At 39.0% G+C, this 27,382-nt stretch overlaps 1 protein-coding gene across 4 annotated transcripts in view; it reads right to left on the bottom strand.

The window, feature by feature from the left end:
• The window catches only part of UNC5D (unc-5 netrin receptor D), a 1,559,947-nt gene that overhangs the window by 749,616 nt on the left and 782,949 nt on the right, over positions 1-27,382 (bottom strand). For all 4 annotated transcript variants that reach the window (XM_069617969.1, XM_069617971.1, XM_069617972.1 and 1 more), the window contains exons 3-4: positions 2,523-2,666; positions 236-339 (exon numbers count right to left, since the gene is read on the bottom strand). In XM_069617969.1, coding sequence (XP_069474070.1) covers positions 236-339; positions 2,523-2,666 — 248 coding nt within the window. The remainder of the gene's footprint in view (positions 1-235; positions 340-2,522; positions 2,667-27,382) is intronic.

Below are 27,382 nucleotides of genomic sequence, written 5' to 3'. Positions count from 1 at the left end.
CACTGGATTTTTGTAAATTAATGTTCCCTTATTTATTCATGGAGGTCATGTTAATGTGGGATCACTCAGTGTGGACTTTCCCGGGTCGAGATGATACACAGGAGAAATCGCATTAAACCCATCTCTCATTGCATGGCCTATTTCAGTCATATACTGCAACAAAAAAACAAATGTAAATTCTAATGACAAGCCAGTGCATGCAACTGTGTATTAGACTGTGCGGGCCTGGTCCTACCTCAGCAGTCGGCACGCCCTCTGGTGGGCGGCAGTGTAGAACAATCATCCCTTCAATGGGGACTTCCTTGCCTTGGGGATCTTGTTCAAAGTTTTTCCGTAAGTCTGCAATGACAAAACATGTGGAGGTCACATGTGGGAGTCACAGAGTAGCCTCTGGGGTAACTATCTTACTGATAACTGTCAGCACTTTGTTTTCAGTCAAACAAGAAATTAACTGTTGTTTCAAACACAGTAGCATTCAATATAAATTAAATTAGCAGGGGTATGTGAAATAGGGAATAATAGTTTATTTTTCTTTTCTTTTACTGCAAAAGAAAGAGCGCTGAATTCTGCCATTTCTAGTTTGATTCATATTTTGTAAATTGCTTTCACTGCTATAAATTTCTATGTATCTTGTTATAATGTAAAGCGCTTTGGATTAAAGTGCTATATAAACACAATAAATACAAGTACAAATACAAATTTCTAAATTTTCTTCACTTATCGGAGCAGTTTGTAATATATACGAGTTTTTCACAGTTGTTTTACAATAATCAAACATGTTAGAAAAAGGTATAATCCAAACAGTGTGTCAAAGGCCAACAGAAGATACAGAGCCATGAAATGTTTAGCGATAAAGACAATATCCACTTTCACATGGGGACCACTTCCGGTGGTCATGATGCACGGTACACATAACATTAACATGAACATTAACATGTTACAATTCCAGACAGGTACCAGTCTGAATAGCTGGAAAACATGAGCATACATTTGAGATGTAAAGACGTCATTCAGAAAATGGCATATTTCAATGGTCGAAGACAGGTAAAATGGCATGAATTGGTGACAGAGAAACCTTTAGTGAAGCAGAGAACAACAGTGAAAGGAAAAGTTAATATAACAAAGAGTATAGACATGGGAGATCAACTAAGCAAGATGAACGATCAGTTTGCAATCACTGGGTCAAGCCAGAAGAGCAGGCCAGTGGGATGCCGGCATGCATGGCAAGAGACACAAAACGGAAATGAAAAAAAAAAAAAGGTTCTGATGCCTGATTCTGAGTTTGCTTGGTGCTCTCGTTGGCAGCATCTGGACTGGTGCCCCATCATTGTTTCCATTGATGCTTTAAAAGTGTGATGCACCGTTTATTGGTTTTTTGTTACTCTCACTAGCAGATGAACTCAATAGCCTTCCATTATCCCCATACACATTCTATACTTTTATTGTCCCACCTTACCAACAATGTTCTTCCCCACTAACACGTCTCTTTTCTCACCGCGAGCCGGCCACTCTCACACTCGTCAGGTGTATCCGAACTGCAACAGTGTGTCCCCAGAGTGTGTGCATTTCTTTGGCCTTGTGTTATTGCATTCAATCCTGCATGGGCATGGACTGTCAGGTGCTGGATGAAGTTTGGGATTCACAAGCAATATTTGTCCTGAACATTTGGCCCCAGGGAGGGGAATCTTGATCTGCTTCTGTGTCGGGCTGCTTTGGCAGGAGTGCACATTCACCCTGGTGAGAATGTGAGAATGGGCCTTACAGTAAATGAATGCAGTGTCAAGGTGACCGACAACTGATAACATGATGACATTTGAGATGATGACACTGGCATGCGCTCCAGTGCAAGATTGCGATTGACCCGCGGGGGATATACGCCACGGGCACATTGTATGAAGGGACACATTGAGGCACCAGGGAATAACGGTAGGTGCAGTGAGACGGCAAAGACAGACAGCTGGAGAGGAAATTAGAGAGACATTAGAAACAATACGATGCAGTTAAAATGAAGTAATTGCAAAGTAAGCCAGCAATGGTTGGAGAACGAAACAGAGGCTGGGCTGGGGGTAACCCAGTAGGCATAAATGAAGGGTCACTGGAGACAAAAACACACAGGTCAAGAGATAGACACACTTATAGAGATGTATTATGAAATAGGCACGTCCATTAACCCTTTGACTCATTTTAAGACATACAAATATGTCTGGGAAAAAGCAATTCTGTTTAGACTATAGGATGTGTATCTTAATATTGTGTTATAATGTATTCCCAGCCCTCCCTTCCTCCCTGCCTTGAGGGCATTTTGAAACAGTATATTGTTATTGTATACTTGCCTAACAAGCAAACAACACATAAATAAATATGCCCCGTACTTCTCCTGAATTCAAATAAGAGTTGTGTTTGCAGAGGTAATATGCAGGGGATTAGAACCAAAAACATGTGTCAATTTGTGTTCATAGACAATGAAGGAAACACATAAACAAATGACATACAAATAAAACTTTTTTTTTTGTTCAACTTACAAGCTATGCGGACGGAGGCCCTCCTGCTCTTTGAAGTTCCTAATAGACTCCACGCCACACACTGGCACCAGTAGTCCTCAGGTCCATGAAAAGCCTCCACCTGTTGCCGCGTGACGTTGATGTACACCTCGCGGATCTTCAGACCTGCAGCGGGGAGATGTGAAATAGAGAGCTGAGAGGCTGCACCTTTAGGTTGGCATCACATAAAAGTGAGAGCAAAGGGCACTCTCGTGAATAAGAATGTCCTTTTGTTACTAGATTTAAGAAATGACTCAATAATATGTCACCTCTCATTTATGTGTTACTGCTGAGAAAGTGTGTATCCTTGTGACAAACAAGCCTGCTAAACAAGCAAGTAGAAACTTATCATGTGTGCACACACCAGTGAAGATACAAATACATCAATAACTGCAAGAAGTAATTACAATGCTCTAAAAAAGAAATGTAAACGAAGTTGGTATATCTGAATGATGCCTTCCTGGTGTACTCACCTGCACGCTGTGCCTCTACTAGCTAAGCACTATGGTAATAAACGTCTCAGCACTGAGGTGGAGCAATTTATGGGATTATTAGGTACAACTCCTCTCCTACAATCCTATCTGTGGCATGAAGCAGTAACAGAAGAAACATAACCGCTGTACAGCACCCTTGCCTAGCTTCTCCTGCTAATCACCTCTACTTTATAATGCCAAAGGAGGGAGGTATAGGTAACCTTCCTATCTCCCTTCCCCATTCAAATGTGGATCACATCCATTAATTCATATACTGCCTCCAGGGGGGTTTTGCACTACCTCTCAAGTCGCACAAATCTCTTGCAGCAACCCAGACAACTCTTGCAACTGTACACTCAAACTTTGTCAGTAAGCATACACATTGTCTGAAATATCTGCATCCAAAAATGTCAGTATCCTCCATCCCTAATATATATAAAATGGCCATCAAACTTATGCTGTGCTTCCATAAAATAATTGCAGTGCCCAGAAGCAGCTATAATATGGCCTTCACTAAACTCTTTCAGTCGCTTCCTCCAAACTCTTGCATAGACTGCATTGAGCACCTGTGGTGTCTCTACAAATTTCATGCAGTTTATGTTCACTCAACTCTCAAAGGTCCTCCACACAAGTGGTATGCTTCAGTCCAAAATTAGTGGTTACAACAAAATTGGCCATGAAGTGGTGAAAGCCATGTATAGTGTGTTGCCTTTGAGTCTCTCTGGTTTTCATGTTTGCTTGCCTCCTGGGTAGATAGGGATCTCGGAAGAGTGTATGTGCCTTGGTGATGAATAGGCGTCTGATGAAGTCTCTGATTTTGTCGAGAAAGGCCATATCTGTTTTGTGTGGTTGGTACAGCAGTTGGAAAATGTATGCCTAAGTGTGGGTGAGCTGTAGGTGCATGTGAAGGAATTCAGTGAATACAGGTGTTGTGTGCTTCTGGAGAGTGCATGCCTATGAGGTTTTCCAGAATAATAGTGAGCCCACAACCAGTCTTCCGTTTGCGGTCCTTGTACCGGATGTGGTATATTTTGGGGAAGAAGACATCCAGGATATGTGTGTGTGTGTGTGTGTGTGTGTGTGTGTGTGTGTGTGTGTGTGTGTGTGTGTGTGTGTGTGTGTGTGTGTGTGTGTGTGTGTGTGTGTGTGTGTGTGTGTGTGTGTGTGTGTGTGTGTGTGTGTGTGTGTGTGTGTGTGTGTGTGTGTGTGTGTGTGTGTGTGTGTGTGTGTGTGTGTGTGTGTGTGTGTGTGTGTGTGTGTGTGTGTGTGTGTGTGTGTGTGTGTTTTTTCCTGGAACATGTGGGTGAGTATGGAGATGTGAAGAGGTGAATCAGATATGATGCACATGCGGCTGGCTTGCATGTGGTGTATGAAGAATGAGTTCAGACCAGTTGTATGTGTAGAACTTTATGTAAAGAACAACACAATACATACAACTCTGTATGATAAACCAACTGCTGGAAACACAATAATACAGGTGGACAGCATCCATCCCCAACATGTCATCAGAAATATCCCCTATGGCGAGATGCTTAGGATCAAAAGAAATTGCACAGCACAACAGCAATATGAGAAACACGTCAACATTGCAATGGAAACATTTAAGCAAGAGGCTATGATAGATGACATCTCCACAAAACATGTGACAAAACAGCTACCAGATGAAGAGTGGAGCTACTGGCTAATAAAAAGAATTATTCAAACAACAGACCACCATAAAAATCTAAGATTTATCACCGCATACTCATTGAATTCTAAACAAATTAAGCAAATCTTAAACAAAAACTGGCATATCTTAAAATTGGATTCATACATCTCAGGGTACCTTAATGAACAAGTCAACATTACCTTTTCAAAAGGCCAAAAGTCTACAAGATATCCTGAGCTACTCTCACTTTACAAACAAAAGGCAGAGTACTGGATTACCACAACTATGGGATTCTGAGCCCCTAAAAGGCAACTACAAATGTGGACACTGTAAGAGCTGCACTTTTTCAGCAAATGGAAAACAAGATCTAAGATTACCCAATGGAAAAAATGAAAGACTTTATAAACGGTAACACTAAGTCTGTTGTATATGTAATTGAGTGCACATGCAAAAACAGTATGTAAGTAGCACTACAAGAATGCTTAAAACGAGAATTCATGAACTATTTAGAACTATAACCAAAGACGATATTAGGTAACCTGTAGGCTACCACCGTGCAATGGAACACCAAGGAAAATCTGTTAGTAACATGAAGTTCTATGGTATTGAATAAATTACTAAGCCACCAGGAGGAGGCAATTTGGAAAGAATTCTAAGATCCAGAGAAGCCTTCTTTGGACACTTGCCACAGTGGATTAAATTCAGATGCTGAGATAATTTATACTCTTTAATGATAAATAGGTTAGGCTATTCAGTCCTCACAATCGTATTATGTATGGTAAACTGTGCCAAAAAATAGACTGTTTCAAGAGTCTCAACCTTCTACATAATTTTGTATGACTATGTTTAATTTACCTAATTGTACTAAGGACAATAAGGCACATACAATAGAAGTATCGGTCCCATATTAGTTAACCCATACCAAGATGGAGGACATAAGACTATGTGATCACAAACTCTAAGTGATCATAACAAGCTTTTCAAAAGAATCAATGTATATACAGCATATTTATATACTGCCCAAACTTTGTATTCACTTATTTTAAGAAAGGTATCACAACCGAAATTAACATCGATGGTATACTATCAGCAAATACTAATACGATCCCAATCCAACATGGTGATTTCATGCTAACGTGATGATGGAACATAAGTGATCACAAAGCTATACGAGATGTAAAGTCAATATGTCTACACATAGCCCGAATTTAGAAGTATATGCATCAATAATAAGGGAATTACCAAAATTAATCCTTTTGGTATTTAAAATGCAATTACTTTAAAATCCTGATCGATAATGGTGGACTCACGCCCACGTTATGATGCAACACACGTGATCGCGATGCCGCATACTACTAATCTATAGTTTTGCCATCTCCAGACCACCGGTTATTCTGCCACGATCCTAGAGCTAATTTAGAATAGTTTTCTACATATGATTACATTAAGAGAAACCTAAGGTAAGAGACAGTTAACGTTTTACAACCAGAGCTCTGAAATACAAACATATGCTTGATCCCGGTACATTTGAACAAGATGTAAAGTACCACAGAGTAAGCATTGCAATGCTGCTTTCTGTTTAGGTTGCCTGCCAAATCAGGGTAAGTAAGACAAACCACAGCACATTTCGCCAAAACAAACAACTACGGAATATACATGTGCTTAAAATAGTGGGAAATCTGCTGCATGCAAATTTGTGAGTACAAGAAATGTTTTGTTTACGTAAGTGCAAGTCCTTACGCCAATAGGCAAGCAACCTGTGTATATGCTTGTGTCCTTTTTTTAAATGAAAGAAACGCCGTTAAATATCAGATAAATAGTTACATTCTAAAATGTTTTTGTTATTTTTTTTTTTACATTTCAACTGTATTTAAAATGTATGCCGAAAGAGAGGCATATTCCTCCTGATGAATTGACAGTAATTAGCTGCCAGAGAAACATGTGTCGAGGACAAAATTTAAGTTTACATTTTTTTTTTAATTAAAGGCATTTCAAACAGACAAAAAGCTCTCACGAACAATTTATTTTACAACCACTTTAAGATTAATTTTATTGATTATCAAGTCGCTGATTATCAAGTCACAAGTGATCAACCTAGTAGGGCGCAACATAACGGTCTTCTACCCTCTTCACCAACCCTATTGCAAAAATATTCTGATCAGCCTCAGGATAAGGAGCCAGTGAGCAGTCCTACTTATAGAAGCGCATTTGAATTTCGCTATCCTATCTACATCAAATCCAAGGCTCGCCACTAGTTGTGTTTAGGCTAAACCAAACCTCTATTTCTTAGTTCCAGGTGCTACAAAGATCAAACTCAAATGAATATTTGATGTGTCTTTTGCTTTGGATGCCCACCTGAGAGATGTTCTGGGATATAACAGTAATGAAGTGAAAAAATGGGAGCGGGGGCAAATATATCACCAAACGCATATCAGGTGTTTGGGGCAGGGGCCAATTATACCTGATCGACAACTTAAACAAAATAAGGCAGTGAGGATGCTGGAAAAGAAAGAAGTTGGTAAGGCAAAAAAGGATACCAAAATATCATCAGTGCGTAGCAGGTTGTTGGTGAAGCGATAGTATGATCTAGAACCACTTTCATAAGCTGACCAAATGCAGTTCCCCACTCATCTCTTGCAGTACCATCAATGTACAGTTTCAGTTTCTGAACCATCACATATTTCTTTTCTGGGTCTTCTTTCTATTGGTCCATAAACGTTTTGCAGCACCTTCCCAGAATTCCAGCATCACTGGATCCAAACAAACATATCTTAATATCTCAAAACAGGAGTGAAGAAGCAACGTCTTCTTTTGCTTACCTGTCCTATTGCACGTGCTGTGCGTTTATGCTTCCGTCCTGTGCGTTTATGCCAGCAACAGAACGGCAGCGGCAGACATGATGCCAGCAGCGCTCCAGGTCCCACCCACACAGGGCGTAACAAGAGGGGGTAAGAATGGGATGAGGAAGGGACTGGAGTGCATGTGGGGAAGTGGGGCGGGGGGCAGAGAAAAAGGGAGTGCCTCTTTCTTTACTGCCAACACTAATAAGAAAGCATTCTTACACAGATCCCTTTTACCACAAGGCAAGAGGTGGTATTCGTTGCAAGTGATGCTGGCAGATGACTCTAAAGTGATGCCCAAAAGGTAAGCACCCCGAAACAAGGATACAGTCTTGTACTGTAAAAATGACCACTTGCACTGACTTTGCACTGCAAAAATACAATTTGCACAGTTCCATGAATCAGGGTGTATGTTGGCAGTGCAAAGTCACTTTGAACCGTGCAGAAATGCCATGAATTGGTTGAAAGGTGCATGTGTGGTTCATTTGTTGTTTAATAAACAGAGTGGCTTGCCTCGTTTACAATAATCTGCCCCTAGTCTATTTGGATTCAAAATCTATTGAGGGTGGCGTTGGTGCAGTCTGCACATGTCTACAACAACAGGGCTACAAAAGGTTGCGCATCTGGAAGGTGACTGTATCTAAAGAAAAGTGACATGTGTTATCTCATGGATTTCAACAAGCGCCTGCACTTGTGTTTCAGAAGATGGGCTGCCATTACCTAAAGCTAGTCGCGCACAGGTGTGGGACTGCAACCACTACAGCAGCCAACCTAAAATGTGCCTCCTGTAAACAACTGCACTACTTTCCTGCTTGCACTTTTGCTACAAGCCTTCAATAGGTCCACAAACCCAATTCCTCTATGTGTTCATGTGCACGTGGCACGAGCCAAATGCCAAGGAACAATGAACACATTAAATACGCATTTACATTTCTTTGTGGTATAGACTACATGGTGCTTGCAGAAATGCTACTTTAATTGGATATTCACTGCCCCCCTCAAGTAGGGCCACTGCATTGAAAGAACATTGCACAATGTGACATCTTAAAGGGCATTTATGTTGGAATGTCAACATTTAAAACACTCTTTTGATGCGTGTGATTTGTTCTGCACAAAGGAGCCAGCTTCAATGAATGTCATGACAATGTACACATAGCATATGTATCCACTGGAAACGAGGTACAGATATTACAAGAAGCAGCACATGGAAATACAACTGAACTCTTGGGCTCTCTCTTGCTTAAACGTATGACTCACACGTGCCCCATGTGTATTAGCATACAAAACATAAACTGAGTAGCATTATTAACTCTCTGCGTTCAAGACGCGGTAACAAAGGGATAGTGCATTACGGAAGATCCTTTAATGCATATCCTTTAACGTGCAATGGATCAGAAACAGGGCAAAACTGCAAATAATGTGTATAGACTATGGACATCATTACAAGGTTTGGTGCGCCAATCGGCAGTACATCTGCCTATTTACCGCCAAACGCATTTACCTTTACCACCACTGGTTCCCATAGGTTTATCCCGGATTATGAGTGGTGGTACGCCAGTGTAATTCCCCATTTCTTTGGAGTCCATAGGGATCACTTTGGAATTACAGTGAGTGGTAATTATGTCCGCAGGAAGTCCGGCGATTATTTAACATAAAGAGGACGATTTTTTTTCCAACTTTTCGCTAGAGGTGAAGTCTCAACTTTACTTCCAAACAAACAATTGGGCGGTGCAGTAAAGATGGTGGCAACTCTGTAAAGGCCATCATTATCCTTCTGGATAGGTTTCAAATGTGTCATTAGAAGTCATTCAATGTGCTTGTCTCTCCATATGACTGAGGGGGTAACTCGAGATATTGAGTGCCCGATTCAAGGATTTTTTTGCACGGTTCAAAGTGACTTCGCACTGGTGAAAAGTGACTTTGCAATGCCAACACAAACCCTGATCCATGGAGCTGTGCAAAGTGTATTTTTTGGAGTGCAAAGGCAGTGCACAGTCCATACAAAAGGACTTTGCACTGCAAAAATACACTTTGCACAATTCCATGAATCTGGGTTTGTGTTGGCAGTGCAAAGTCCCTTTTCAGCAGTACAAAGTTACTTTGAACAGTGCAAAACATTCAATGAATCAGTTGTGTATGAAACTCATGTGCTTGAGCACAATAATTGGTTTGGGTATGTCTGACCAAAGGAAATTTGATTGTGGCAAACTGACCATAAAGCAATTTTGTTGGTGCCCAATTTAAACTCATATGCGTTTTTTGTTGTTGTCCCCAGCTGCCAGTTTTAAGGAATCGGGGGCACCCCCGCACGCCGAATCTTGCTAAAATCAACCATGGATAGCAGGGGACACCTCCGCAACCCCCGCTCTACACGGTTGGCATTTAGAAAAATATGTCTAATGATCATTTAGCCAAAACAACTGGTGATATCACACAATGGCTAGTTCATTAGAAAAGACATTTTTATTTAGAAAAAAGACGTCATTCTCATAAAAACTGTGTTAAAAAGATACAGACTAAAAAAATTAAAAAAAGAAACACAGGTTTTTTTTGACAGGACAATTACGTAAAGTACATCAATGTCACGTGAAAAACAAACATAACATATTCAAAATTGGAAAAAGAACAACAACGTTTAACATACAAACATTAATAAAACATCCATTTGTTGCATTTCATATGTGACCCAACATGTTTCTGTCCAGTGACTCATAAGTGTCTGACATTCATCAGGGGTAACTCTTCTCAATGTTTTACAACAATCATCCCCTCTACTCCTGGTAAGAGTGGATCTTGACTTGATCTTTAATAAAATCTTGAATTTCAAGTATTCCAAGATTCCAATGTAAACAAACAGAACATCACAAACAACCGTATTTCAGCAACCTTTCCGTTATTCCCTTTGAATGGATAATAGGCAAGACACACACAATATGTGTCTCTGACCACGTATACTTCAAACACCAGAAGATTGCAAATGAAAGCCCTGAGTTTTACCAGTAAATTTCAAAGCGCAGAGTTTTGTCTTGTTTTTTTTTTGCAATAGGATTCCCCTATTGTGAATAATGGCACACATAGCTGTGCACAGCTTTGGCATGTATTAAGGGGACCATGTGGTATTGAATACACAGAATTACCCTTTACGCACTGATTAAATGTGAAACGAACAAGACAAAACTCTGTGCCTTGACATTTACTGGAACGACTCAGGACTTTCACTTGCAATCTTCTGGTGTTTGAAGTATACGTGGTCAGAGACACATATTGAGTGTGTCTTGCCTATTACCCATTCAAAGGGAGTAACACAAGGTGGCTGAAATACAGCTGGTTGTGATGTTGCATTTGTTTACACTGGAATCTTGGAATGTTTAGAATTCAAGATTTCATTAAAGATCAAGTCAAGATCCACTCCTACAAGGACTAGAGGGGACGATTGTTGTAAAACATTGAGAAGAGTTACCCCTGATGAATGTCAGACACTTATGAGTCACTGGACAGAAACATGTTGGGTCACATATGAAATGCAACAAATTGATTTTTTATTAATGTTTGTATGTTAAACGTTGTTGTTTTTTTTCTCCAATGTTGAATATGTTATGTTTGTTTTTCACTTGACATTGATGTACTGTACGTAATCGTTCTGTTAAAAAAAAACTGGGTTTAGGTTGTTTTAGTCTGTGTATCTTTTTAACACAGTTTTTATGAGAATGACGACTCCTTTATCTAAATAAAAATGTCTTTTCTAATGAACTAGCCATTGTGTGATATCACCAGTTTTTTTTTTCTGCTAAATGATAATTAGATCTGTTTCTCTTCTTTATTATAAAATATTGTTGTGGTGTCCCCAGACAGTGGGAAACAGTAGGTTCATTCAATAGGCCTTTTTTGTGTGGTCCTTTGTGATTTTTTTTACCTTATGTGTACTGTTATTTAGCAAAATATTCTATCAAATTGGCCCGAAGGCCAAATAACCCATATCAAATTCGACCAAATTGGTTATTCGGTCAGTTTGCCACGGTCAGTTAGGCTAATACCCAATAATTGATGTAAAATCATAGGCCATTGAAGAAACGCCTGCTTTTCACATCTAAACCACTCTTTTACAAACTATATATAGCTTGATTAAATGCTTTCCTACTGTAGTACATTGTAGAGTGATGCTGCCTTTTGGCAAGTGTGAAAAGGAATGAACACAAAAAACCAACAGCATGAGATATGATATGATATGGCATTTATAACGCAACTGTACACAAGTTTTTCTAGGCGCGACGAGACAAGAAGGGGAAACAAAGTGAGGATAAAAAAAAACATCTTACTAGGCCTTGTGTGATTCAGATTGTGCAAGGGCACGGAACAGGGAAGGGAAGAAGTGCCTGTGGGGAGGGGAAGGGAGAAATGCAGGTGACTCAACAAGTGCAGCCAGTGGGTGGCTCAAAAGTGCAGAGTGAAGGGACTGCAAGGTTGCAGGAACAGGGGGAGCCCACAGGCAGTGCGAGGGAAACTAGACATGCAGCCGCTTCTAGGCAGTGATCACATTAAGGGAGTACACGTGACTGAATTCTCTTATTACTTGGCTCATATTTCAGTATTTTGAAATTTTGAAATAAGGTGTATCTTTACTGTGAAGTTTGAAATGTGTTTCTGACCGATTGCATCCTTTCATAAAGCATATAATGTTTAGACTTTTTTCCATAAACTACAATATGGTACGACCCACAGAATGTGGCAGATCCCTGATATTTGGTAAACATAGAAAATAAAAACTGGTGAAATCCCCTTTTGCTGAATTTGTTTGCCTCTTTTTGTTTTAACTGCAAAATGCAAGGGGAGACCCACCTCCCCCCACCACCCTCCTCACCCTCCTCTTTTTGATATATCTATCCTCAATGCACCATCTATCATGTTGTGCTAAAATTGGGTTAAGACATTTCAGTAACATGGGATTTTACTATATTGCTATACAACCAAAGTGGGTAATTGCAATGTGGCACTAATAAGACACCCATCTAAATCACTCATTGTGACCCTCTTTCCAGGGCCTACTTTAGAATGCCTAGCATTGAGGGTGAAACAATAGGAGTGCCCCATATCCCAAACCCTGCAATATACCCCTCCCCATTCCCAAATTCCCAAATTATTGGAATATAAAACAAAAGCTGGTTATATTACCTTGTAAGCAGAGTATGTATATGTGTCATAAACACTATTTGAACACGAATTTACTTTGATTATTAAATGTATAATTTCACTGGCTAATGTTGTGTTGTCCATTTTCTATCACCATGTTTTCCTTTGATATAACTACAGCCACTAGTCTCATTTCTTTCTTTTTGTGTTTTTGTTTTATTTACCAGAACCCCTATAGCTATCAGAAAAATCAACTGTAAACAAGACCCTAAGGGCAGCATGCACATTTGGAAAGAATACATATTTATTTGTATGGTAAATACATTGCAACACAGAACAAGTTTTCACTGTCTGCAAGCCATACATTTTGGTTTTGCCAATGCTTCATTGTTGTCAAGTAAAACATGAGAGGGATTTCTTTTAATAACATGCACTGTGAACTGAATTATTTCTACAGGTGTCCATTTTGTTCAGATAAGGTACATGGTAATGGAATGATTGCCATGCATCATAAAAGGTGAATCTGGGATTTAATTTTAGTATGAAATGTAGGAACTTAACCACACATGTAAACATCTCTAGTAGGTCCAGAGATGTGCTAATGTTTGGATTCCCAGGACAACAAAACATGCTGCTTTTCATAGTTTATTTGAAGGTTGGAAAATCACATGATAAATCAACCTGGCCTAATATAAATCACTATAGAAACATGTTATGCAAAATGAGTATACATGCAGAGTTATTTTCTCCATCCATAAATAGAAGGCAGCATGCAACCCATGCATCAGTTCATGGCAGTCTAGTAAAGTCGTGGCTTGAGCATAGAGCAGGTAGGCCGATGTTCGCTGTGATTTCTGGAGCCTGATATCAGAGGAGCTGAAACCATGATGTTCCTTATGAAACTGATCGACATCGCCTCAGTCCCCTGATACCCAAGTTGTTATTCTGCCCATGGTACTGAGATATCTCTTGTGCCTTTCAGTGTCTGTGGAGGGAATATCCATCTATCAAAGGTATGAGGGCAGCGTGATTGAATGGTGGTACTGACCAAGTGGACCCATGTATAGTATAGGGCATCATGCTAGAAAATGGAATGGGAATGCCTTTCTTTATTTGTGACATTTATTTTAGCCCATATAACCAAAGGCAGGAAATGTGTATACTCTATTATACAACTTTGTATGCTCGATGGTTGAAAAGGAAGAGAAGACTACCAACTTTTAATATGCAATATTCCTAATTTTTTACAAACTGTGTGTTTTGTTCTGAATATGTGTACTTCCTTTTTGTATTTCCTTTCATTGAAAATGAACTGTTACCCTGGGCCTCTCTGGCACCCTCCGCCAACCCCCACTGCCCCTGCACAACAAGCAGAGAACAAGGTATAGCCGGGGAATGAAAGAGGTGACACGAGGGCCTCTCCATCAGCCTTTTTTATGGGTGTTACCCAAATTGATCATTTACAAACAATTGTATGGTAAATCTGGCCAAATTTGACCAGTAGCATTCGATCGTTTGTAAATGATCAGTTTGGGTAATCACTACCAAACATGGGTAGCGGGGGTTGCGGATGGCTTTTCGGGTTAGCAGGGGTGTCTGGAGGTTTAGAGGCGGGGGGCGGGAAGCAAAAAAGAAAAAAAAACAGACCCTACGGCATCGGATCCAATCCGCGTAGGAGGGATGATCCGATGCTGCAGGGTTTGAAGATGAGCGGATGGTGGAAATGTAAGTAGGGGGTGGGTGTGTTTTTATAGTTTGTGTATATTTGGCCACAGCAAAATTGGCTTCATGGCCGAATTGAGCACGGTCAATTCAGCCGCGAAAAATTGGGCCATGGGCACACCGTATACAGCATTTTCAATCCCACATAAATGGTGAACACTTTGTTTCATGTTAACCAAGAAAACACATGAAAGACTTCTACATTCATAATTCTGAAACTGACTTGTATGCTTGAAAAGGTTTTTATTTTGCATTAGATACAGATTGAGGGGCCCCCAAATGCTAACGGCCCAACCCAATGAGCTCGGAACCGTTACCTGACAGAGAAATGAGCTGGTCCACGCAGTTTCATATGTGTGTCTGCTGCAACCTTCAATACAAGGCCTTCCAAATGTGGTGATTTAAAGAAACAAATAGCCTCAATATGAGGCAGTGTGGGAACACCACTGGTAAACTGGCAGTAACCGGTTGAGAGCCATTTTAATTCCAGTTTACTGCACCACCAAATTCCGACCCCAGAGATGAAGGGAAGGAGATGACTATGCTGGAGGAACATCCTCAACTTTACCCCAACAAACAGGGAGATGTACCCTGAGTGTAATCACCACCAATATTTAATTCTCCGAAACCCCCATGCAATCCTAAAGACTCCAAAAATGGGGACTAACACCACCCTTACAACAGCTGCAATCAATCCCAAAGTACATTTGCAGGACAGAGTGGCAGCTACAGTAAACACGCTTGGTTAATATGCCTAAAGAATAACATCTAAACTTGTGATGATGAGGGGTGGAGGGGGATACCGTATTATCCGCAGGCTTGGAAGCCCTATAATCTCAACATTTGGTGAACATCCTTGATTCGCAAATCAGCAACAGCGAGGCATAAAATAAAACAACCCTTATTTAGGAGTAATCACTGAAGCAGACATCCATGATGTACACTTCAAAAAGCCTAATTGGCTGTGTTTTTGGAGAACATAGATGGGGAGCACCCAGTAATGTGTAATGCATCTAGCCAGTAAAACAGCTTAGTGGGTAGAATGTGTGGTGCTGTGATTTGTGTTTGATCTGCAGGTCACAGGTTCAAATCCTGGCAAGGTCGACTCTGCCTTTTCGAGATCGATAGAGTGAGTACAAACTTCGATTTGGTAATAATAATGCATGTAAATATATACGGTGTAAAGTGCAATATAAAAAACAAGTTATTATTGTTGACTATGTTTACACACTTCCTTAAATGTGTGAACTTTGTACACTTTTGGTCGAAATTGACCAATTGCAAATACATGTTTCGGTATATGTAAATGTGCGGACCGAGGGCTATTTTATGGGGATGGAGGTATGGGCTAGAGGAGGTATCAAGCCGCAGAGCATTAATTATTGGTGGGTTTGAAAACCAGTTACCTTATACTCTGGCACCTACCTGTGTGCCTATATTTTCACAAATCCAACAAAGCGTGTGTTTTGCAGCAGTAAACACAACAAGATAAGCTCTCTTCCTTAAGTGGAGCACACGCCTTACTGTGTGATAAAATGGAAAGTCGGTCTTTTTATTCAAACAGGCAGAATATTTATCCATGCTTAGCAGTCGTCAATGACAGCAAACATCATGCAGACACATTCCACTGTCATTTCACTCTAACAGACTACAGTTATTTACCTCTTTTCCTTCTCCCTGTGCCATTACAGTGCTTCCACATTCAGGAATTATGGCCAGAGAGGTAGTAACACAGCTTAATAATGTGTGATCCATAATGAGAATACAACAGCCAGTGTTTCAGGGACATACATCATCCTCAGGGCCCAAATCTGAGGCTGGTTTAAGAAGGTGCAGGCCATTTTCTGTCAACCATGCTGGGTCCATCAAATCTAGATGAAGAGCCACTGACAGCTATGCTGGTGGTACCGACATCTATGGCCTGCTTCTCATTGTAGTGCTTTGCATAGGCAGCTGTTTGCTGGTGGAAGCATAGCTTCCACAGTATCTAGGTCAAAGCTACCCAAATCCCCCCTTCTCCCCCCTCCACGTGAAAGACAATGGGAACTCAGTGTCCGGGAGGAATCCAGAGGGGGCTGTCTCTGCCTGTCCCAAGCTGATGGTTGGCTCTCGAGGCATTGCTATTTGCCGCCAGTGGCCACATTGTGGCGTCAGTGATTTTACAGGCGGAAGTGCATCTTCTAGACTGATTGCCACTGCTAGGCTGCTGTTGGCAGACGCAATTCTTAAACATGGATGATTCTGCAGAGCAGAAGTCTGAGGGAAGCACTGATTTCACTCTTTTGCTATATGGAAACCATGGCCTAGTCAAGCAAACGGAGAACAATGAAAGGTATACAATGGAACTGTAATACAAAAAAATGTACCTCGCAAAAGCAATTTTTCACAACACAGACCTTGAAAGTCTCACTTGAAAATAAAGTTTAAGGTATGACTGACAGGACTGGAAAAAAATGTATAATTGCATTGTATTCACTTATAATTCAGATGCAAATCAATGAATCCCCTTTCAGGCCATGTCTTCACAACCTAGTCAAACGTTTACATGTTAATTTCAGTTTTATCAATTGTGTTTTGTGTAATGGTATCCTTAGTTATATCAGACTTCCCATGTGTAAGTTTGCTTTTTGGCAACTATTGTCTTTACTTTTCTATACATCATAATTTAACTCCATTTTGCTGGCCCTGAAGGAAGGCCATTACATGGGCCAAGTGGATTGCTCAGGTCAACACATTTGTTTTGGAAGCAAGACAACAAAGAACAATACAGGTTTGAATCCTGATCCCGCAGATAGAGACCGGTCTCTGGTATATGGCGTGAAATAAAATATGAATTAATTAATTAATTAACTAACTAAAGACAGTGCGGATACAACAACCATGTCACTAGAAAGTAAAATCACAAGAGGTTGACCGGCCTAAAGAGCAATATCAACCTGGTCGTTTGAGGCACCAAAACAGGCTTATCAGATTCCAAGCTTAATCAACCAATCCAAGCCAGGTTCTGGGCAAGTGGTGCACTGCTTGCACCCACCCTCAATTCTTGTCTGGTTGGCCCCTAGGCTCTCCTGCGTGATGGCTTCCCACACACCAACAGCTCTTGAGATCCCATTTAGCTGCATGTATGAGGACACATTTCATCTGCTTCCCTGCAGCACCACCCTAGACTCGCATAGATTGCCACTCAGACACGGCATGAAAATGGGAGAGTGACTCCACATGGATGCCTAGCCTCCACATCAGAGCAGTAATTTCAGTTATATATATATATATTCAGTAAAAAAACTTTGTTAAAGGGACGTTATGGTTAAGTTGCGCTACTAAAAACCTATGAAATTCAGTGAAAAAACTTTGTTAAAGGGACGTTATGGTTCCAAGTAAAACCGAAAAACCCTTGAAATTCGCCAGTTATGGTAAGCTAAGCAACCATAACTCGCGCCACCATCGTGCACTGCTAAGACTAACACCCAGGACATCAAAGATGACATCACAAATGTCATTGATGACATCACTGATGACATTACATGTGTATGTACTTCTCATGAAATATGTGTAGAAGGGATTCTTATTATGTTGCGAAAAAAGTGTCAAGAATCATTGCAAGAAAAATACCCTAATAAGTGCATTGAACGATGCATTCATATAAATAGCATCCTATTATGGGGTTATATCTAGTATACTAAGCTACTCATACAGAAACATAACATTGTGTGCAGCGTACAAGATGAAGGTATGATATTCGTAATGTTCATATGTTGAATAATGAAATGATAATTGTTTTAATAGATTTTTTTGTACTGTGAAATATGTAATAAGTAGCTAATAAAACCCATGTATTACATAATTGCATTACTATAGACAAAACACAAAGACACAAGAACACATGCCAATGTGGGTATATACAGGGAAAGTGAAGTTAGCAAAAAAGCACAAGTAGTAGCAGAAACAATTCATAACTTAACTGATTAGTTTCATGCAAATAAATGATTGCTCTGTTTCAAAGCTGCTATTTACCCTATGTATATGTATCACTTGATGTGATTGGACCCTAAGGAAAGTAGTGTGAGTACAATGTATACAAATATGACCATATACAGGGAAAGTACAGCCATAAAAACAAACAACAAAACTATCAGAAAGCGCTCATAAGTCTAGTGATTATCTTTATGCACAAAAAGGATGGCTGTCTTTCAAGCTTGTGTTTTCCCAAATGTATATGTTTCATATGATGTGACTGTACTCTAAGGGAATTACTGTAAGAACCTACTAGAAGGATATGTCTACAAATAAAATAAAATTCTTAGTTTCTGACTGTTACTGAAGAAAACCATGTGGCCTAGATATGTCAGCAAAAGAAAAAATAGTGAGCCAGACATGTGATGTCATCAGTGATGTCATCAATGACATTTGTGATGTCATCTTTGATGTCCTGGGTGTTAGTCTTAGCAGTGCCGGGTGGTGGCGCGAGTTATGGTTGCTTAGCTTACCATAACTGGCGAATTTCAAGGGTTTTTCGGTTTTACTTGGAACCATAACGTCCCTTTAACAAAGTTTTTTCACTGAATTTCATAGGTTTTTAGTAGCGCAACTTAACCATAACGTCCCTTTAACAAAGTTTTTTTACTGAATTTCATAGGTTTTTAGTAGCACAACTTAACCATAACGTCCCTTTAACAAAGTTTTTTTTACTGAATTTCATAGTTTTTTAGTAGCACAACTTAACAATAATAACTTTGACTTTATGTACATATAATATGGAACATACTGAACCCTTTCTACTGAATTTGACTGTCCGCAAACATGTTTGGACAACAGTACCACCACCTAAAAACTCTGGGGAGGTATGTGTAATAGTTATATCATAACATAGGAACATTTAACAAATTCACAAAGCAGCACACATACAAAGTATATGTAGTAATACTTAAAAAATGTTACCCATATATGTAACACACTAACCATTCATGTAAATACAATATGTTTTAAAATGGAATATACCAAAAGAAGATAAAGTGGCTTCCACCATAATTACCTCACAGACGCTCCACAACCAACAGCAAGACCAGACGTATACACTACTGATTACATATCTCACCAGACATAGTAAGTGCACTTCTTTTTACTCATATATTTATAAACTTTCTATATTAGAAAAAAAAAAACATATTACTTTTTTGTTTTCTCACAGAAATGTGTAGTACTCTCGACTGGCTAGAGGAGCATTTCCCACGAGAGGAAATGTTAGAAAATAGTCCACCTAATGGTACACACTTTACTATATAAACCAATTAATAAATAATATTTTGTATACATTTAACATATACATTTTTTTTAATTACAGACCATAGAAAAATTCCAAGCATCTCACAACAACAATCAGAGGATATCACTCTACAGCAGATTAATCAAAAAATGGACGACCTTATGCAAAATTTTATGGATTTGAAAAACTTTGTGGAAAATTATGTGAAACCCCCAACAGCACACCATTGTCCAACCTGCACTTGTCCCCCCTCACCCTATACCCCGCAGTTAACCCCAAACCCTGTCTATGGACCAAAGCGTTTCGATGAGATTTCCTTCCCTTCTTCACCTGATCCCAGTTATCTAGAAATCCCTAATTCTCTTGTTTTTGTTTCCGTTTCTGCCCCACCTTCCCAGTCATAATTGTATATATATATATGAAATAAAGTTACTTTTCTTATATTGTGTTGTAATTACTTTCAGTTCCTTGTGATAAAACCAATTTAGGTGTCCACGGACACCGCGGTTGTTCGGAAATGTTCATAAAGAAACGAAAATGTAACTGTCCTGAGGACACTACATCTGTCCGTAATGTTCTCATGCAAGTTCAAAATGTTCTAAGAACACTCGTAGTGTCCTGAAATGTTCGTAAAGAAACAAAAATTAAAGTGTTCTAAAGAACACTATATCTGTCCGTAATGTTCGCTATCAACTTAAAACTGTCCTAAGAAAACAATTGGTGTCCTGAAATGTTCGTAAATAAACGAAAATGATGTGTCCTGAACAACAGTACAACTGTTCGTAGTGTTCGCTACACAATTGAAAGTGTTCTAAGAACACAATTGGTGTCCTAAAATGTTCGTACATAAACTAAATTACACGTGTCCTGAAGAACACTATATCTGTCCTTACTGTTCGCTACCAAGTTTAAACTGTTCTAAGAACACACGCGGTGTCCTGAAATGTTCGTTTCACTTGTGACGCACTTTTAATTACTTCAGAACCCGAACAGTGTCCGTAGGACATCAATGCGCATGCGCTAACCAATCTCTGTGCACTTGGTGTCCTGCGGACAGGCGCTTCCTTCGCAGACTAGTTCGCAAACAGATCATATGACTGCGCCCACGCTCATCGTGTGTCCTGAAATGCGGACACTGTTCGTGTCCCCGAACAATTTAAAAGTACATTTTCAGTTAATCCATAATATTTTTCAATAAAATCTCACCATGCCACAAGTCCCACATAGCAATCTTGAGTTTCTATATACCTTTTGAAACTTTCCGATCCTTTTTTTGTGTTCGATCTGTCCGTGCAGAGTGCGCATGTCCGCGGACCGTGCACAAGCACCCCTATAAAAGACCATGCCCAAGAGCTTATTCCCATTGTGTTTCTGGCTATTCTTCAGAACACAGTGATTTTTGCTGCCACCTGCAGACTACACCATCATCGACATGGCATCCTTGGCTGCTGAACTGCCACTTGGTGCTGCACCTGCTTCAGCACCACCACCACCCCCTCCACCACCACCACCTCCCCAAGGGCCTGAAGAGGGGAACAGGACTGAGGATGCGGAGGAGGAAGAAGAGGATGATGAGAATGAGGTAGAGGAAATCCCTACTACCCGCACTAGGCGTGAGTCTTGGGTGTGGCGGTTATTTACCATTCATGGGAATGGTCCTAAGGCTCGTGCGAACCATGTAACCTGCAATGAGTGCAAAATGATACTCAGTCGCGGGAAGCACGGTAACTACAGCTTTGGGACCACTACTATGAAGCGACACCTGAGGTCATTTCACTCTGGGGCTATTCGCAGGGTTGTACCTTGCGAAGAACGTAGCAGGTTGATTTCCTCTACTTCATCCTCTGTTTCTGATCCTGTCACCACAAGGACCACAACTGTGGGACAGCGTCTTTCTCAAGCTGCCTCACAGGCCATACAGAATGCTGATGACCCTTACCTTTCGAGGGTCACAGTTGTATGTATGTACTGTGACACAGTACTCTGCAGGGGGGAGCGACTTCGGAGTGCTTTTGAGACTATCGTCTCAGAGCACGAGAAGACCTGCTCACTACCCAAATAAAACCCACTCTACATCTTCCTCTCTCAGCTCGCCCTTTCTTATCCCTGTGGTTGGTGTCCCCCCCTTTACCCTCCTTTACCCTCCTCTCCTAGTGTGTCGTGTCTGAAAAACCAAAAAAAATACAAAATTACAAAAATCAAAAAAAAATAAGGCTCTTTTCAGAGCCGCCTTTCCCAGTTAAAAAATAGAAGTGAAAATAAATGAAGCAGGGCTCTTTGTATTTTTTAGAAGTCTGCGGACAGTTCGCGAACATTAAAAAAATTGGGCTGCTACTCCATCACAAACATTGTAATTTTCTCTGGAAAGAAGTGGTGGCTCTGAAAAGAGCCTTTGGGTGGTGTTTGTAAGTCAAAAATTGTAAATGCTTAACATCTACTTCAAAATCGTTGTTGTAATTCCAAAAAAGGTCGCAATGCATTTTGTACATTTCTCAGAAAAATCTGATTGCCAGCATAAGTAAGATGGACTCCATCTCTGCGAAAAATGTATGTACTACAAATAATAATATTTTCATTGTGAAAAGAAGACATGCCAAAATCTCTTAGAAAGCCACAAACAGCCTTATTAACATTGCGCCTTGCTTTTTCCATTAGTGGACCAAATGAAGAAGCACGAAGCCACATTTGTCTCTGCGCAATCCGTGAAAATATCACTTGAGAATTAGGAAACATGTCCATAACCTTCCTCAGTCCTTCTTTCATAGCAAATTGCAAAAAAATTCCAGTCACATGTCCTAAACTGTTCCCTCCACAATGAATTGCAATTATGTCTGGATGTTGCTCTGTCTCCAAAGTAGCACAGAGAGGTAGCAAGTCCAACCACTTCATTCCGCGTACTCCATGCCAGTGTACTTCCACATGTGGGAATCCAAGATCTACAGCTACTCCACAGCTTTCTGCATGCACCTTCAACCAATGTATCCACGAATCTCCTAAAATCCAAACAATCTGTTTTCTGAAACACACAGCCATAGCTATCTTTTGTTCTCTCAGCAAAAAGAGTATCTGAGAAAATCTCTCCTGGCACAACACACCCACCAAACTTTCCTGACCAATCCCTTTCAGTGCTTATTCTCATTTGCATGACTTCTGAACCCAAAAATCCCCGGATGTAACTCCCGATGTCCGCGAACTACCGCCATGTCCGCGGACATATCGTAACATGAACAGCCCTTCTACCATTTCCACTACACTCTCTCTGCCATTCCCTCATTGGATGTACCTCAAAAATCACATGTCCATGCACCAATCACATTCAAGACCTCTACATCTAACTGCATCATCATAGATCAGTACTGCAAATGTACTCTGAATCTCTCTGAGTACAAGTGTCATATCATTGGCAAGCAGCATCTACCAGAAATACTGTACAAGTCTTCAAGATTTCTACTTGCAGCTCCATGCATATCCATATGCATGAACACAAACTTCAGGTATGCATATTTTCTGTATAGTAGATGACATAGCTCTCAACCATTTTTGTTTTACAGGCGGGTGAAATCACCCGATTTTGTTTTTGGCGGGTGAGACGCCCATTGGAATGAATGGGCGTGCAGGAGGCTTGGCGGGTGAGTCTGCCCTTTACAAGGTGTGTGACACCCGCCAAAAGCATGTGAGTTGAGAGCTATGGTAGATGAACACATTTTCAAACAGACTTTTACCTTGTAAAATCTGTAAAATGAATTTACTGTACTTTTTTCAACTTCCTAAAATCAACTATCACTTATACACCTTTATACTTTTTACTTTCTTTATACACACACACTCAAATCATGTTAAACTAACATTTTTTAAATGAAAAATATAGACTACATATATTCGAACAAAATTGCATGCAAACACAATCTATGTTTAAACCTTTATAAAAATACTTATACAATTTCATATTTTTTGTTTTTATTTATTCATTTACTTAATTACTTCAAATTAGACATGACATTGAGGCGCTATTACCTAGAACAGTTTACTTACAGAAATAGTGGTATTCACTAATATATTCTAAATTTCACAAGACATAGTAAAGATATTTTATTTTTGCTACAGTTAGTCATTCAATACAATTTGTTCATTAAGAACATATCATATGTACTGAACTGATGCAATGTATTTTATTTAAATAAATTAGTTTAATGGTTTTACAGAAGGCACTGAGTATTTCAATTAAAAAAATCAATATCTAAATTAAAAACAGTGCTACATACAAACAAAGTTACTAATTTGAAGCTTTTACAGTTGCAGTGAAGACCAGTTTCCTGAAAAGAAGCAGCCGAATTCGAAGAAGAAAGAAAAACTAAGAAGTTACCTGTTAATTTAAAAAAAGTAAGTAAAATATCACCATAATATTTATATTATTAATCAAATATACTATAACATTAATACGAGCTATTTTGGTTTCTTAAAATAGAGATTTTCTACCATTTTGTCCAAAAATGTCCATGTCTTAAACAGCGATTTACAACCAGAATGGCCCACAAATTTCTATTTTTGGACACACAAATTAGCCAACTGGACCACTACAATTTTCATATTATAGAACAAACAACTGTTTTAATTGTATACATTAGATTTACTATTTGTACTTTTCCACACCACTAGCTTACTTTTCTTTTGTCATCTGAACCCCAGTTTAGTAACACATAAATTCAAGAATACCTATCCCTACTAGTTTTAGTTCCCAATGCACAATCACACACCATTACATACATCTTTATCATCTTACTCAAACACTCATGCACACAGCACACATACATTCCAGAACACCCCAACCCATATCTTCTTTATTTTTTTCAACAGACCCTAAAGAATGCCTACCAAAAGACAACTCCGTAGAAAGCAACGCAAAATTAGAGCAAATGAAAATAAAGGTGTCCAACATAAGCATCCATCTCTAGCAGAATTTGTAAAAAAAGTTGAAACAAAACAGCTAATACAATCATTTAGTGAAACACAAGAAGTTTCAAGTACAACAACTTTGCTTCCTCTATCAAAATGTAAAACAAACCAAAAAACAATTAACAGAAAATCAGCTATCAGTACAGATAAAACTACTTCTTCAAATTTTAATATAGTGCAAAGTAAGCATACCAAGAAAAGTATTTTAGCCAAAATATACCGTCACAAAGTCCTTCAAAATCTTATAAAAACAGCAGAGAAATCAGGTTCAAAGCTTAAAACCAATCGAAGGAAATTAATCTTAGAAGCATTGATGGACAGTGCAATTCTTCTCAAAAGAAATGTATTTATTTTACTGTTAAACAAAATGAAACCACTAACAAAACTAATAACTAAATTACAAAAAAGACTTCTCAATAAGCGAAACGTCAACAGAAAGAACTTCTTAAGTATCTGCGGAGGTGAATGGAATCACACTACGAGCACAGAACCATATTTTAATGAAGAAGCGTACAAACAAAAGCAAACAAATACAATTGCCATAAATAGCAGTGGTCGAGGTTATGAAAAAGTGAATAATACCATAATGGAACAAGAAGTATTCCTTACAAAAATATGCCCTGAAAACTTAGAATTACCCCTCCATTCAACTGAATCAGAACGTCTAGTGTACAAATGGCCATGCACGTCAATGTGGAACATTCCCAAACAATGTTTCAAATCTTTACACCAATTCCTCAATAAATATGTAAAAAGCAAATACAAAATCAAAATTAAATGACTGCAAAATATAGATACCTGTCCAGTGCGCAAGTACACAGGACTACAAGGACATTCATTGGCCTGCATTACAGGACCTACTTGTAAAACCACTTTCCATGATATCAAAAGGATATCAACACATCATTCAACTATAAGAAATCTAGTCTATAAACTGTACTATGCTAAAAGTCCTGCTTTAGCACTAGCAAAGTTAAATAACATCCTTCTACATGGTACAACAAAAGACCTACTTGAAGAAATTCACTATATCCAGAAAAAATATTTTGGAAGTGAAAGCCATTTACAGAATGAAATAGCTTTAAACCAATTAAGCAACAATTCTACGCATGGCAACCTTTTGCTAAACACATACAAAAAAGAAATACTAAAATTTAAAAGTACATCAGTTGAAGTACCAAACCCTGTATGTGTATGTTGCCGTAGAATTTTTTATAAAAGTAACACAAAAAACTGTGGACCTATCATACAAAATAGAAGACAATAAAGATTCTAAATGGTTTGAATTAGCTCTCTACCTTCTAGCAGAAAACAAATATGAAATAACTGAGCCCTTAATACTTTGCAGTTATTGAACTACAAAACTTGACAACAACCAAACTCCTTCACGTTCTATCACAGATAATTTGGAATTATACCCAGTACCAAAACCTCTACAACAACTTAATTTATATGAGAGCATCATAATTCAAACAGTACACCCATTTCAAGCAATAATACGCCTTCAACCAAAAACAGCAAAATTACCTCCCTCTGAATTGGTAAAAGGCATTCGTGGAAAAGTAGTTTATTTACCATTAAATCTAAAAGAAAATGTGCATACTCTAGGAGTGCAACGTCCAATGCAGCAATCTTTAATTGTATTAGTAAATGGAGTACCAACAAAAGACAAAAAAATATGGCAACAGCTGGTAGATTTATATAAAGTTAGACAAGCCTTCCAATATCTTAAAGAGAATAATGAATATTACAAAGAAATTAATATTGAAGAAAACTTGAAAGATACAACTGAAATAATTCAAGAAACACAAGAAGCTGGTCAATTTGAGCTACTAGATCCTGCTACAATATCAAATACTTTAGACCATTATACAATTCATCCTTTGCACTGTAATGACACCGTACAAGATGTACTAGAAACTTACCAAATGCGTCAAACAAAAGGATCGCCAATCAGTATATGGGAAAAAAGTATAGACGCACGTGCTTTTCCTCTACTCTTTCCTACTGGCAAAGGAGGAAGGTATGATGATAGACCTATTCAAATATCAGCTTCAGAATACCGCTCATTACGGATGTATTCTGAAGATCCCAGATTTAGACAAAATGTGGAATACATATTCCACCTACTCTTTGAAAGTGAACTAGCAACTTTATGTTACGGAGTTGCACACATATTAAAATCAGGATCACACTTTCAAAATATGACAGCTACACAATTATTAGAGAAAGTGCAACAAAAGGATGAGGTTTTACAATCAAATATTACAAATCTATTAGCAAATATGCGTGGTACTAAAGAGTACTGGTTTCGACGTCATGGAGATGTACGTTGCATGATCAGAAACCTTGGCCCACCCACTTGGTTTGTTACATTAAGTTGTGCAGAATATGCATGGGAAGATTTACATGATTTCCTACGCATATCAAATAAAAACAAAACAAACATAGATATTCTAACACCTGGAGAACTTTGTTCTTTGGATCCTGTTAATGTTTCAAGATATTTTCACCATCGCTTCATTGCTATGCTACATTTTATTCATAATAAAACTGTTCCTCCCCTTGGAGAAGTGCAACACTTCTTTTGGAGAAAAGAATACCAAGCCAGAGGAACACCACATATCCACATGCTTTTATGGATTAAAGATGCTCCTAAATTTGGTCAAGACAGTGATGCCACTGTTTTACAGTTTATTGAAAAATATGTCACTTGTGAAATTCCATCAGAAGCCACAAATAGTGATCTTCGTGCACAAATTTTACAATTTCAAAGACACAAATGTGGAAAATATTGTCGTCGCAAATACAAAAAC

The sequence above is a fragment of the Ambystoma mexicanum genome, chromosome 10 (genome assembly GCF_040938575.1).
Source record: "Ambystoma mexicanum isolate Mex_15411 chromosome 10, UKY_AmexF1_1, whole genome shotgun sequence".
NCBI lineage: Eukaryota > Metazoa > Chordata > Amphibia > Caudata > Ambystomatidae > Ambystoma > Ambystoma mexicanum.
The sequence above is the reverse complement of the archived record's forward strand: the minus strand, read 5'-3'. Positions and strand labels throughout refer to the sequence as shown.